Consider the following 14,604-nt stretch of genomic DNA (forward strand, 5'->3'; position numbering starts at 1 on the left):
CAGCAGGCACTTACTTGGCAGATGCTGAGCCCTGGGTGGGACAGGGAGGCCTGGCTCCTGGGGAGACAATGCTGTGCCCAGCCAAGGAGCCCCAGGTCCTGGCAGCCTCTGATAAGGCCATCCATCGCCTGGCTCAACGAGATAACTAGGCCGTTGCTGGTGCATGAATGACCAGCTTGGGCCCAAGCACAAGAAGGGTATGAGGAGTGCTGGTCAGACCAGGGTTCGAGTCCTGACTCTGCCACTGCTGGGTGACTCTGGGCAGTGGCTGCCCCTCTGGGGCCTCTGTTGTTTCATCTATAAAATGAGGGTGACAGTCTATTTAACCAGAACTCCCTAAAAAGGGCCAGGCAACTGGTAGGTGCTCAATAAATGCTCCTTCCCGCCTGAGGGATCACATCGGAGTCTTTGGCAGGACTCATCCTTTATACCCTGTTATCTGGCTGGGGAAACTAAGGCCTGAGAAGGAAGGGGGCTGTCTTTCAGGGTGAGAACCCAGGGTTCAGTTAAGGAACATCCGTGGGTGTACCTTCTGAGCCCAGTGGTAGCTCCCAGGTCTGATGGCAGAGGCACAGTCAACCCATAGTAGTTTAAAAAAAAAAGAAAGAAAAACACCAAAGCCATAAAGTTGTAAACAGGCCGGGCGTGGTAGCTCACGCCTGTAATCCCAGTACTTTGGGAGGCTGAGGTGGGAGGATCAGTTGAAGTTAGGAGTTGGAGACCAGCTGGCCAACATGATGAAACCCCATCTTTACTAAAAACACAAAAATTAGCTGGGTGTGGTGGTACACGCCTGTCGTCCCAGGTACTTGGGAGGCTGAGGCAGGAGAATTGCTTGAACCAGGGAGGTGGAGATTGCGGTGAGCCCGGATCACCCTACGGCGCCCCAGCCTGGGTGACAGAGCAAGACTCTGCCTCAAAAAGAAAAAAAAAAAGAGAGCGAGAGAAAGAGAAAAGTAAACAAGGCAAGAAAGAAAGAGAGAAAGAAAAGGAAAGAAGGAAAAAGAAGAAAGGAGAGAAAGGAAGAAAGAGAAAGGAAAGAAAGAAGAGAGAGAAAGAGAGAAAAAGAAAGAAAGAAAAAGAGAAAAGTAAACAAGGCCAGAGGTGGCAAGGGGACTCTGAGGAAATGGCATTTGGGCGTGGGCAGGATGGGTGGGAGAACGGATCTGGCAGCGGAACAGCGCAGTGCGGAGGCGAAGAGGGCTACTCGAGGTGGATTTTGTTTGGGGGACAGCCATGAAGTGACAATGACGGGGAGGCTGAGGCAGTGCCGGGTTCGGGGCGGGGGCGAATTAGACCATAGGGCTGAGCTCTGCGGCCGCCTCGGTGCCTCCCCAGCCACCTCCGCCCCTGCCTGCCTCTAATTCAACAGCACCCACCCTACAAAAACAGGGCCCGCCCAGCTCCGTGGATGGCAAAGTTAACAGCGCGGGCACGCGGGCGGCCCGTCCCCGGCAGCCCGCGCGCGTCACAGGGGCGGATGCAGAGGACCAGGAAGTTCGCCGACTACGCGCCCGCCCTGGGGCACCGGCGCCGGCCCAGGTTCGCCGGGGGGGCCCGGAGGAAGCTCGGGGGACGCGACGGGGGAGCGCGCAGACCCCGGGGATCTGCAGGCGCGCCCCGGCCGTGCGCCTCCTCGCCGCGTGTCCAGGCCGTGTCCCCCGCCGCGCGCCATGCGCCCTGGGGGCGTGCGCAGCTTCGCGCTGGAGCTGGCGCGGGGCCCGGGCGGCGCCTACCGCGGCGGGGAGCGGCTGTGCGGCCGGGTGCTGCTGGAGGCGGCGGCGCCGCTGCGGGTGCGAGCGCTCGAGGTGAAGGCGCGCGGTGGGGCGGCCACCCACTGGCTGGAGGGTCGCAGCGTGGGTGTCAACGCCTTATCCAGCGACTACGCGGCCGCCGAGACCTACCTGCGGCGTCGGCAGCTGCTGCTCCGAGGTGAGACACTCGTCGCGCCGGCCCCACAGCAGCCGGGACCCCCTCGGCCGGGACCCTCTTCGGGGCCGGAAGCCTCTCAACTTAGAACCTCTGCGGTCGGGTGATCCTTTTCAAGGAGCGGGAACCCCCTTCCCGGGGTCCTGACCCTCCCACAGGTCAGGAGTTCAAGACTAGCCTGGGCGACATGGCGACACCCCATATCTCCAAAAACTACCAAAATTAGCCAGGCGTAGTGGCGCGCTCCTGGAGTCCCACCTACAGGCTGAAGTGGGAAGATCGCTTGAGCCTGGGAGATAGAGGTTGTAATGGGCTGAGATCGCACTCCAGCCTGGACACCCACCCCGCCCTGGTCAGGACCCCCACTAACCCGGAACGTCTACCCAGGGTCTGGGCGTTCCCTTCTCTGGAGTCAGAGGCCCTCGACTTAGAGGCTGTGCGGTGGGGAGACCCCTTTCAAAGCAGGGGGACCCTCCTATTAGAGTTCAGGGAACCCCTGGGAAGTGGAGTGGGAGATCTCCCTGGTGGACCCCAGGGTCCCCGTTGATCCCAGGCCTGGAGTCCCTGATTCTCAAAGAAGGCCCCCAACTCGTGTTACCCAGGGCCCAACCTCAGTTTACCCCACAGGGTCTGCAGCGCTGAGTTCTTCCCTGGGGTAGGGTTGGGGGTCTAGTGGTATTTCCCGGTGAGGAGGTGGAAATGCATCCCAGAGGGGAAGAGATGAAGTGGGGTCACATTCTCCTGGGAGTCTGGGTCTTGGGCAGGTCTCTACTCTTCCCCGAACCTCAGTCTTTCTCGCACCCCAAGCGTCCCTAGGATACACAGCTGGTCACCAGTGAGCCAGGGGCCACAGAAGGAGGCAGTCCATACCCTCACACCCTACTGTGTGGCTATGGGAGGGCATCATCCTCTCTGGGCTGCCCTGGCTATTCCTCCGGGCCAAGCCAGACCTCGCTATATCCGTCTGTAAAATGGGCCAGGAGGGAGGCAGACCAGATTCCCGACAGCCCCACTTTTTCCCCAGCGCTGCGGGCAATAGAAGCTTTGCGCATGCAAGAGCCACAGGTGCGGGGGACCCTTCCCTCCCCAGCAGTGGAAACAGAGGAGCAAGCGCGGTGGGGCGGGGCAGGAAGGAGCCCAGGAGGCACTTCCCTTCCCTGGCAACTCGGAGAACTATTTGGGGCCGCTTTCACCTGAAGGCTGCCTGGACACTCAACGGCGACTTCCTTAAAACACTGGAGAGGCAGCCTGGTGCGGTGGCTCGTGCCTGTAATCCCAGCACTGTGGGAGGCCGAGGAGGGCAGATCACCTGAGGTCAGGAGTTCGAGACCAGCCTGGCCAACATGGTGAAACTTTGTCTCCATTAAAAATACAAAAATTAGCCGGGCGTGTTGGTGGGATCCTGTAATCCCAGCTAGTAAGACAGAAGAATTGTCTGAACCCGGCAGGTGGGCAGAGGTTGCAGTGAGCTGAGATGGCACCACTACACTCCAGCCTCCGTGACAGAGCAAAACTCTGTCTCAAAAACAAAAAAACAAAAAACACTGGAGATGCGAGCCTGGTGGGCCTGCCTGCCTGTGGTTCCAGCTACACAGAGGCTGAAGCAGAACGATCGCTTGAGCCCAGAAGTTCGAGGCCAGCCTGGGCAACATAGCAAGACCTCCCATCCCCCGCCCCATTTTTGTTTCTGTTTGTTTTTGTTTTCGAGACAGGGTCTTACTCTGTTGCTCAGGCTGGAGTGCAGTGCCGCGATCTTGGCTCACTGCAACCTCTGCCTCCTGGGTTCAAGTGATTCTACAACCTCAGCCTCCTGAGTAGCTGTGACTACAGATACCCGCCACCATACCCAGCTAACTTTTGTTAGTTAGTTTTTTTTTTTTTGAGACAGAGTCTCACTGTCACCCAGGCTAGAGTGCATTGGCACCGGCGCAATCTCGGCTCACTGCAACCTCTGCCTCCTGGGTTCCAGTGATTCTCCTGCCTCAGTCTCCTGAGTAGCTGGGATTATAGGTGCCCGCCAACATGCTGGCTAATTTTTGTATTTTTGGTAGAGACGGGTTTCACCATGTTGGCCAGGCTGGTCACGAACTCCTGACCTCAGGTGATCCACACGCCTTGGCCTTCCAAAGTGCTTGGCTTACAGGCATGAGCCACCGTGCCGGCCCCCATCTCTTAAAATACATAAAAATTGGCCAGGCGCAGTGGCTCACGCCTCTAATCCCAGTACTTTGGGAGGCCAAGGCGGGAGGATCACCTGAGGTCAGGAGTTCAAGACCAGCCTGGCCAACATGGTGAAGCCCCGTCTCTACTAAAAATACAAAAATTAGACAGGCTATTTTTTTTTTTTTTTTTTTTGAGGCAGAATTTAGCTCTTGTTGCCCAGGCTGGAGTACAATGGCGTGATCTCAGCTCACTGCAACCTCTGCCTCCCAGGTTCAAGTGATTCTCCTGCCTCAGCCTCCCAAGTAGCTGGGATTACAGGCATGTGCCACCACACCCAGCTAATTTTGTATTTATTTATTTATTTATTTATTTATTTTGAGATGGAGTCTCCCTATGTCGCCCAGGCTGGAGTGCAGTGGCGCGATCTCCGCTCACTGCAAGCTCCGCCGCCTCCCGGGTTCACGCCATTCTCCTGCCTCAGCCTCCCGAGTAACTGGGACTACAGGCGCCCGCCACCACGTGCGGCTAATTTTTTTTTTTTTTTGTATTTTCAGTGGAGACTGGGTATCACCGTGTTCATCAGGATGGTCTCGATCTCCTGACCTCGTGATCCATCCGCCTTGGCCTCCCAAAGTGCTGGGATTACAGGCGTGAGCCACCGCGCCCGGCCAATTTTGTATTTTTAGTAGAGACAGGGTGTCTCCATGTTGGTCAGGCTGAATTTGAACTCCTGACCTCAGGTGATCTGCCTGCCTTGGCCTCTCAAAGTGCTGGGATTACAGGCATGAGCCACCTCGCCTGGCCAATTTAAATTTAAAAATTTAAATAAAAGTTTAATTTAAAAATTAGCCCAGCTACTCAGGGGGCTAAGGCAGGAGAATCTATGGAACCCAGGAGGTGGAGGTTGCAGTGAGCCGAGATGGTGCCATGCACTACAGCCTGGGTGTCAGCGTGAAACCCTGTCTCAAAAAAAAAAAAAAAAAATTAAATTAAAATTTTGGCTGGGTGCAGTGGCTCACACCTGTAATCCCAGCACTTTGGGAGGCTGTGGTGGGCAGATGGCTTGAGCTCAAGAGTTCAAGACCAGCCTGGGCAACATGGTGAAACCCCATCTCTTCAAAAAATACAAAAATTAGCCGGGTGTGGTGGTGCGCACCTGTAATCCCAGCTACTCTGGAGGCTGAGGTGGAAGGATCGCTTCTTTCCACCTGAGGTGGAAGGGAGGCAGAGGTTGCAGTGAACCGAGATCGTGCCACTGCACTCCAGCCTGGGCAACAGAGTGAGATCCTGTCTCAAAAAATAAATAAATAAATAAATAAATAAATAAATAAATAAATAGTTAAACATTTAAGGGAAAAAAACAGTGGCACTGGAGGCCAGTGGAGCTGCTGTGTGACCCCGGGCAGGGCCCCGCCCCTCTCTGGGCCTCTGGGGTCCATCTGTGAAATGAATTGAGGGAGGCGCTGGCTCAGTAGTCCCTTCAGGGTTACGTCATCCCGCTTCTCCTCCCGGACTTAACGGCCTACTGTCTCCCTTCTAGTATCCACTGAAACCTGGCCTAAGGTCCCAGACCTTCCTTTCAACTCCAAAGACCCATCCTCCCAGGCAGCCTTCCAGGCTGATCACTGTGCCTCCAACCCCTTCGTTCCTGTTCTGACCCCCGTCACGGACTGCGGGTGACCGTGTTTGTTTATGACCGCCCCCTCCACACCCACACACCTCACTGAGGTGGTGGAAGTCTCGTGGTCTTCTGAACCGAGCTCAGAGGCGGACAGTCAGGGCAGGGGATGGGTTCAGCAGCAGCGCATTCCGCTGCCACGAGAGGGCGCCCGCGTCCCGCAGACGACGCAGAGGCAACTCCCGCTGGAGAAACTCCAAGCGACTTTTCTTTGGGGAAACTAAAGCCCAGAGAGGTGTTACGTGGTCCCGAAACCACACCGCAGCCGTGGACCTGGGGGTGCCCGAGCGTCCCCTGCATTCAGCTCTGTGAAGGGAAAGGGGCTGAGGATGACTGGAGCAAGCACAAGGGCTGCGGGGAAGGTAGGGTTTGCCAGAGGGTGAAAATTGGGAAAGGAACATCAGGTCGTAGGTACCGCTCCTGGGCGAATGCGCCGAGGCGCGACCGGGTGACGGTATGACGGTATGTCAGGAGCAGGTTGATGACCCGGGGGCGAGGCTCTTGGAGGAGTCCGGCTGGGGCTGCACGATGATCCATGCACGACTTTCTGAGGTCGGGACTGATTTTTATTTTCTCCCGGCTCTACACAGGTGGAAACTGAGGCTCCAGGAGGTTGTCATTTGCCCAGAGCCACCAGCTGAAAGGGACTTGAATCAGGGAAGGGGTGCAGCAGGCACCAGCGTGGAGGGCAGTCCCACTCACGTCTTCCACTTCTCCCTTTGCATAGCGGGGGGAAAAAGCCTGGAACAGTCATAGGCTCTAGGGCCCTCAACTGGGGCGAGAGCCCCCCGCCCCAAATCGGGCTGGACATGCCTCGAGTCACGTCTACGAGTGGCGGCTGGTGAGCGATTAAGCCGAGAGGCTGAAAGCTCTGCTAGGTGACCTCAGGCCTGGGCCCTGCCTCTGGACCTCTTTTTCCCTCTTTGCTCCCGGGGTCCTCGAGAGACCAGCTTTGACCGCCTCAGGGCTTCAGTTTCTCCCCGGGGTCCGCGAGGGAGTGAGGCAGCGTGGGGCAGCCGGCGGTGAGCAGGGGCGTTTGTTATTTTGCTCCACGCTAGGGCAGAGTCACGCCCCTTGTCGCGCTATTGGTGGAGTCCCTTCAGGGGGCGGGGGAGAGACGGTGACCCCGCCCCCCGCCCTGCCGTATAAAAGCGGCGCCGCCGCACGGCGCGGGTATTTTCTGCTCGGGCTGGTGAACGCGCCTGCGTGTTGCGGGCGATTTTGCGTTCTGAGGCTGCAGCGTCGGCACCTTGAGCTGCCGGTTCACGGGTTCGAGGCCAGGTTCCGCGTGTCGTGGGTTCGCACCCCGGACGCGATGCTATTCGACAAGGTGAAAGCGTTCTCGGTGCAATTGGACGGTGCGACCGCGGGCGCCGAGCCCGTGTTCAGCGGCGGCCAGGCCGTGGCGGGCCGGGTGCTGCTGGAGCTGGCAAGCGCCGTACGCGTGGGTGCCCTGAGGCTGCGCGCGCGGGGCCGCGCCCATGTGCACTGGACCGAGTCGCGCAGCGCGGGCTCGAGCACGGCTTACACGCAGAGCTACAGTGAGCGCGTGGAGGTCGTGAGCCACCGTGCCACGCTCCTGGCGCCAGGTACGGATGGGTGACCCCTGCTCGGCGCACCAGTTGTGCGCCAGCCACCGCCTGGATGGCGGTACCTTTGTCAGCCCTGGGACCCCAACGCAAGCACTCAGTCGCCTCCTTTTGCTTCTCTACCTGCAGATACTGGGGAGACCACCACGCTGCCTCCTGGGCGCCATGAGTTCCTGTTCAGCTTCCAGCTGCCCCCGTAAGTCCTCTGAGGTGCAGGGTTGCCCTAAGCCTGCAGCCCCTTCCAGATTTGTACCTCCAATACTGGATATCTGGGCACCTCTGAGCCCCAAGACCCTCCCCCTGGGAGGCCCCTAGAGTGTCTGTGTCTCCTTCTCCCTGCCTGTGTGTCTCTGTATCTTGCCCCCTGAAGTCCCATCCCTCCACCCCAGGAACCTGGTGACATCCTTCGAGGGCAAACATGGTAGTGTCCGCTACTGTATCAAGGCAACCCTGCACCGGCCCTGGGTCCCAGCACGCCGGGCAAGGAAGGTGTTCACTGTCATCGAGCCTGTGGATATCAACACGCCAGCCCTGCTGGTGAGTGGCCACCCTTGGTGGGTAGGATGGGAGTATTGTAGGAAGGGGCCTGGCTGCTGGGTGACACCAACCGATAAGATGGAGGTCATAGGTGGGCCCTGGCAGGGAGGGAGACGGGTGTGGGAATGCGTGTGGAATCCACTGCTATCTGCACCCATTTGCCGTGTGACTCTGGGCAAGTGTCTTGCCCTCTCTGAGCCCCACGTGCCTCTTCTGTGAAACAGACCAGAGCTAGGGCTTACCAAGAGCGAATCACACACCAAACACTTGGCTTGTACATTTCATTTCTGGCTTTATATGGGTTGTGTCCCTGGCTCTATTTAACAGATAGTTCCTGGATTGTTAAAAAGAAACCAAGCCCTGCCCAAAGTCCTCCCTCAGCTGGGGGTGGTTTGGAAGCTCCACAGCGACTGTGGTTTGCACAGAGTGACTCATCCACATCACTTTCCTCTACACCGACAGGCACCTCAAGCGGGGGCTCGGGAAAAGGTTGCCCGATCCTGGTACTGTAACCGTGGCCTCGTCTCCCTTTCGGCCAAGATCGACCGGAAGGGCTACACCCCAGGTAGCAGGCGGACGGGACTGGGTCGGGACGGGAGCTGGTGTCGGGGCTGCAGGAGGGGAAACTGAGGCCCCCCCTGCTCCTTGCTGCAGGAGAGGTCATCCCCATCTTTGCCGAGATCGACAACAGCTCCACACGTCCTGTGCTGCCTCGGGCAGCCGTGGTGCAGACACAGACGTTCATGGCCCGAGGCGCCCGAAAGCAGAAACGGGCGGTGGTGGCCAGCCTCGCAGGAGAGCCGGTGGGCCCCGGGCAGCGGGCGCTGTGGCAGGGCCGGGCACTGCGGATCCCCCCAGTAGGTCCTTCCATCCTGCACTGCCGTGTTCTGCATGTGGACTATGCACTCAAGGTAGGGCACCCTGCTGGCCCTGGGGGACAGCGGCCACATTCACCCTGTATTCCCTCAGACCGGGGGAAGCTGAGGCCTCAGTCTCCCCAGGCATAGGAGGGAGGTGGGAGTCGGGGAGGTTGCCTGGGCACCCTCCCTCATGGATCCTTCCTCCAGGTCTGTGTGGATATCCCGGGAACGTCCAAGCTGCTGCTGGAGCTGCCACTGGTGATTGGCACCATTCCCTTGCACCCTTTTGGCAGCCGTTCTTCCAGCGTGGGCAGCCACGCCAGCTTCCTGCTGGACTGGAGGCTGGGGGCCTTGCCGGAGCGGCCTGAGGGTAAGCTCCCACCCTGCTTGCATGCAGAGGGTGGGTGGATACACGGAGAGGTGGACGCCGGGCCAACTCTCTCACCACGAGTCTCCCGGAATCCCAACCAAAGGACACACAGCCTGGCAGCCCCAGAGCTGGCACAAGCCAGCTCCTGGCCCCTGGTGCCTTGGAGGAGGGCTCTCTCTTGCCAAACTCACCCGCCCTGTCTCTCACTTCCAGCTCCACCTGAGTACTCGGAGGTGGTAGCCGACACTGAGGTGGCAGCCTTGGGGCAGAGCCCCTTCCCACTCCCGCAGGACCCCGAAATGAGCCTTGAAGGCCCATTCTTCGCCTACATCCAAGAGTTCCGCTACCGCCCACCACCCCTGTACTCTGAGGTGAGCTCAGGGGTCGGAGAACCACCCACGCCTCTCTGGGCCCTGGGAGGCTCGATGGGGTGGCAGACATAGTAGATGGGTTTGTTTTTTGTTTTTTTAGACAGGCTCTTGCTCTGTCACCCAGGCTGGAGCGCGGTGGCATAATCATAGCTCACTGTACCCTCAACCTCCTGGGCTCAAGCAATCATCTCGCCTCAGCCTCTTGAGTAGCTGGGACTACAGGCGCACGCTGCCACATCCTGCATTTGTGTTTTGTTTTATTTTACTTTGCTTTTTGAGATGGAGTTTCACTCTTGTCACCCAGGCTGAAGTGCAATGGTGCGATCTCGGCTCACTTCAACCTCCGCATCCCTGGTACAAGCGATTCTCCTGCCTCAGCCTCCCGAGTAGCTGGGATGACAGGTGTTAGCCACCAGCCCAGCTAATTTTCATATTTTTAGTAGAGACAGGGTTTCACCATATTGGTCAGGCTGGTCTGGAACTCCTGACCTCAGGTTATCGCCTGCCTTAGCATCCCAAAGTGCTGGGATTATATGCATGAGCCACCACGCCCAGTCAATTTTTCCATTTTTTGTAGAAATGGGGTCTCACTATGTTGCCCAGGCTAGTCTTGAACTCCTGGGCTCAAGTGAACTCCTGAACTCCTCCCACCTTGGCCTCCCCAAAGTGCTGGGATTACAGGCATCAGCCACTGCACCCAGTTGGCAGTGGATTTTAATTGTTGACAGAATTTCTATACATACAGTCGGTCCTCTGCATTAGCTGGTTTGGAATCTGCAGATTCAACCAAACATGGGTCAGAGACATTTGAAAAATAAATACATACATGGATAATACAGATTAAAAATATGATAGGCTGAGTGCAGGGGCTCACGCCTGTAATCCCAGCACTTTGAGAAGCCAAGATGGGAGGACTGCTTGAGGCCAGGAGTATAAGACCAACCTGGGTACCAGAGCAATACCCCCATCTCTACTGCAAATAATACAAAATTACCCAGGCGTGGTGGAGCCCACCTATGGTCGGGAGGCTGCGGCAGGGGATCGCTTGAGCCCAGGAGTTTGAGGCTACAGTGAGCAATGATTGTGCTACTACACACTCCAGTCTGGGAGACAAAACAAGACCTCATCTCTTTTTTTTTTTTTTTTTTTTTTTTTGAGACGGAGTCTGGCTCTGTCACCCAGGCTGGAGTGCAGTGGCGCGATCTCGGCTCACTGCAAGCTCCGCCTCCCGGGTTTACGCCATTCTCCTGCCTCAGCCTCCCGAGTAGCTGGGACTATAGGCGCCCGCCACCTCGCCCGGCTAGTTTTTTGTATTTTTTAGTAGAGACGGGGTTTCACCGTGTTAGCCAGGATGGTCTCGATCTCCTGACGTCGTGATCCGCCCGTCTCGGCCTCCCAACAAGACCTCATCTCAATACTACTACTAATAGTAATAATGCAGCATAACAGTGATTAAATAGCATTTATATTGTGTGTGTGTGGTGTGTGTGTGTGTGTGTGTGTGTGTATATATATATTTTTGTTTTGTTTTGTTTTGTTTTGTTTTTGTGAGACGGAGTCTCGCTCTGTTGCCCGGGCTGGAGTGCAGTGGCCGGATCTTGGCTCACTGCAAGCTCCGCCTCCCGGGTTCACGCCATTCTCCTGCCTCAGCCTCCCGAGTAGCTGGGACTACAGGCGCCCGCCACCTCGCCTGGCTAGTTTTTTGTATTGTTTAGTAGAGACGGGGTTTCACCGTGTTAGCCAGGATGGTCTTGATCTCCCGACCTCGTGATCCGCCCGTCTCGGCCTCCCAAAGTGCTGGGATTACAGGCTTGAGCCACCGCGCCCGGCTATATTTTTTTTTTTGAGATGGAGTCTTGCTGTGTCACCCAGGCTGGAGTGTGCAGTGGCACAATCTTGGCTCACTGCAACCTCCACCTCCCGGATTCAAGCAATTTTCCCTGTTTTAGCCTGCCGAGTAGCTGGAATTACAGGCGTCCACCACTATGCCCGGCTAATTTTTGTATTTTTTAGTAGAGACAGGGTTTTGCCATGTTGGTCAGCCTGGTCTCGAACTCCTGACCTCAGGTGATCTGCCTGCCTTGGCCTCCTAGAATGCTGAGATTACAGGTGTGAGCCACCACACCTGGTCATAAAGTATTATAGGTAATCTACAAGAGATTTAAAGTACACGGGAGGGCTGGACACAGTGGTTTATGCCTGTAATCCCATCACTTTGGGAGGCTGAGGTGAGCAGATCACTTGAGGTCAGAAGTTTGAGACCAGCCTGGCCAACATGGCAAAATCAGGTCTCTACCAAAAATACAAAAATTAGCTGGGCGTGGTGGCGTCCACCTGTGATCCTAGCTACTTAGGAGGCTGAGGTGGGAGAATCGCTTGAACCCAAGAGGTAGAGGTTGCAGTGAGCCGAGATCGTGCCACTGCATTCCAGCCTGGGTGACAGAGCGAGACTCTGTCTTAAAAAATAAAATGAGGCCGGGCGCGGTGGCTCAAGCCTGTAATCCCAGCACTTTGGGAGGCCGAGACAGGCGGATCACGAGGTCAGGAGATCGAGACCATCCTGGCTAACACGGTGAAACCCCGTCTCTACTAAAAAATACAAAAAAAAACTAGCCGGGCGAGGTGGCGGGCGCCTGTAGTCCCGGCTACTCGGGAGGCTGAGGCAGGAGAATGGCGGGAACCCGGGAGGCGGAGCTTGCAGTGAGCCGAGATCCGGCCACAGCACTCCAGCCTGGGTGACAGAGCGATACTCCGTCTCAAAATAAATAAATAAATAAATAAATAAATAAATAAATAAATAAATAAAATGAGACCGGGCGCGGTGGCTCACACCTGTAACCCCAGCACTTTGGGAGGCCGAGACGGGCGGATCACAAGGTCAGGAGATTGAGACCTTCCTGGCAAACACGGTGAAACCCTGTCTCTACTAAAAATACAAAAAAATTAGCCGGGCGTGGTGGCGGGCGCCTGTAGTCCCAGGTTCTAGGGAGGCTGAGGCAGGAGAATGGCGTTAACCCAGGAGGCGGCAGAGCTTTCAGTGAGCGGAGATCGCGCCACTGCACTCTAGCCTGGGCGACAGAGCGAGACTCCGTCTCAAAAAAAAAAAAAAAAAAAGAAATAAAAATAAAGTACACAGGAGGATGGGCTTAGACTATCCGCAAATATTATGCCATTTTATATCAGAGACCTGAGTATCTGTGGATTTTGGTATCCACGGGGTTCCTGGAACCAATCCCCTGTGAATACCAAGGGACAGTATACGCTCCACTCCAAAACTCTCCTTGCACCCCAGTCTGCCCTAGACACCACCTCCAGATGGCCTCTTCCCTGGTCAAGGGTGGGAGTTGGGAGATGGCTGGATGGGGAGGGGTATTTCTGAATTTCTGTTTCCAGTGTCCTCTCAGGCTTAATGGTAACATTTCTCTCAGGAGGATCCAAACCCACCCTCAGGGGCCATGAGGCCGCGCTGCATGACTTGCTGAACGGCACAGGGACCCCGTGAGGAACAAGGATGCACACCGGCTTTCAGCCATCGTGACTGTGGGGAGCGGCTGGACCAAGGGCTGACCTCCCCGACTGCATTTAAGCTGGGAAACCAAGTCTCAGAGTGAGGCGGGGCCTTTCGGATTATCACATGGGACAGAGGAAGAGCCCAGCTGGAGTCTGACTTATCTGGACCGCCACTGTCCTTGTGAGGCATGGAATGTCCAGTGCAGTATCCCAGGGACTGTTTAATAACCTGTCCTCCCAGCCTGTCGGCAGTGCTGGAGTCCACCAGGAGCCTTCAGTCTGGGAGAAACAGAGCCAGACATAGACAATTCCAGCATCACGAAACCAGAAGAAGAGACCTGCAGCTGTGAGAATCCAGACAGGAAGCAGAGATGGCATCCTTGTGGAAAGGGCATTTTAGCTGAGGCTTTGGAGTACACACAGGAGCTCAGCAGGCAGACGAATGAGGAAGAAAAGTCAGAGAAGGTCAGAGCCGAGTGACGTTTGGAATCCACCCCATTTATTGTAGAACTGGGGGTTCAGAGGGCAGGTGCCTGAAAGTTGAGGCCACACAGTGAGGTCCGGTGGGTGAAAGGACCCAGGAACGAGGCGTTCAGGAAAGCAGGTTGTCGGAGCTATGTGGGGTCTGTGGGTGGCAGGGGCAGCCGCTCCAGCCTTTGAAGACTTTGAAAGCCAGAGATTCCTGGCGCAGGCTTGGACTTCCTGGGAGCTCCTCCAGGTACCCAGGAGCATCAGAGCTGCCTGGGTGTTCCATGGCCCAGGGAACCCAGGTTCAGGGTAGGACAGGCAAGACCAGATACCAAACGTGCAAAGTGAAAACACTGGGGTCCCCGTTAAATGATGAAGAATTCAAGACAGTGACAACATTACGTCATACCTGGGGACAGAGGTCAGCCTAAAGTGACAGCCGGGGACTACTGTGCTTCCCGGAGGCTCCTTGTGTCCTGGAGGAGAAGAGCACTCGAGGGGGCCACTGGACAAGCTCCCAACTGCAGGGTGCCAGCGCTGGCTGGGGCAGGGCCCCGGGCTGGAACTCAGCATTTCTGATATGCCTTAAGAAATCATTGTTTTGTACAATTATTTTTTAAAAGTAAATGTGTGGAGAAAGAAACCGGGCTTCTTGGTTTATTTTCCGCCCCCATCTGGCTGCTGAGGGAACTGGGACTGCCATTCCTGGTCACTATCTTGGAGACTAAATTCCTGGCCAAGGAAAGTGGAGGGGCCCATGATTCAGAAGGGGAGACTGAGGCCCAGGACTGGGAGGGGGTTGGCCCGAGGACACATGAGGAGGCTGAGCTGGGGTGGGAGCTGAGCCCTGGGCCCCTTACTTGCACTCCCTGTGGGAGTCTCAGAGGCGAGTGGAGGCTAAACAGTGGAAGCCAAGCACAAAACTCCTCTATCCTCAGAGAGTGGCGGGCTGGGGCTGGGAGGAGCCGCTTGAGTACGGGAACATCCTGTTACCTGAGTCTAGGTTTGGTTTTTGTAGGTTTTTTTTTTTTTTTTGGTGGTGGTTTTTTGTTTTTAGAGGGAGTCTTGCTGTGTCGCCCAGGCTGGAGTGCAGTGGTGTGATCTCAGCTCACTGCAACTCCTGCCTCCT

General features: G+C 56.5%; 2 protein-coding genes across 5 annotated transcripts in view; both read left to right on the forward strand.

Annotated features, from left to right (window-relative positions):
• The window catches only part of SLC5A5 (solute carrier family 5 member 5), a 173,646-nt gene that overhangs the window by 132,022 nt on the left and 27,020 nt on the right, over positions 1-14,604 (forward strand). The gene's annotated exons all lie outside the window — the stretch shown is intronic.
• Positions 699-14,118, forward strand: ARRDC2 (arrestin domain containing 2). Of its 4 annotated transcripts, none has more exons than XM_001114031.5 (8): positions 699-1,932; positions 7,489-7,555; positions 7,749-7,896; positions 8,359-8,461; positions 8,551-8,807; positions 8,964-9,126; positions 9,340-9,497; positions 12,926-14,118. In XM_001114031.5, exons 1-8 carry the CDS (start codon positions 1,674-1,676, stop codon positions 12,977-12,979), a joined length of 1,209 nt encoding a protein of 402 aa, XP_001114031.3. In that variant the 5' UTR covers positions 699-1,673; the 3' UTR covers positions 12,980-14,118. The 4 variants fall into 4 exon arrangements, with proteins under 4 accessions (XP_001114031.3, XP_077834601.1, XP_001114050.3 ...); XM_077978475.1 differs by having other exon boundaries at positions 704-1,932; positions 12,929-14,118; XM_001114050.5 differs by lacking the exon at positions 699-1,932 and adding an exon at positions 6,946-7,359.

The sequence above is a fragment of the Macaca mulatta genome, chromosome 19, assembly GCF_049350105.2.
Source record: "Macaca mulatta isolate MMU2019108-1 chromosome 19, T2T-MMU8v2.0, whole genome shotgun sequence".
Taxonomy (NCBI): domain Eukaryota; kingdom Metazoa; phylum Chordata; class Mammalia; order Primates; family Cercopithecidae; genus Macaca; species Macaca mulatta.

Excerpts from the sequence above, each read along its gene's own strand:
- ARRDC2 (XM_001114050.5), top strand. The coding sequence starts at position 7,086 with ATGCTATTCGACAAGGTGAAAGCGTTCTCGGTGCAATTGGACGGTGCG. Across the intron at positions 7,897-8,358 it reads TCAACACGCCAGCCCTGCTG|GCACCTCAAGCGGGGGCTCG; the intron begins GTGAGTGGCCAC and ends CTACACCGACAG. Across the intron at positions 9,498-12,925 it reads CACCACCCCTGTACTCTGAG|GAGGATCCAAACCCACCCTC; the intron begins GTGAGCTCAGGG and ends CATTTCTCTCAG.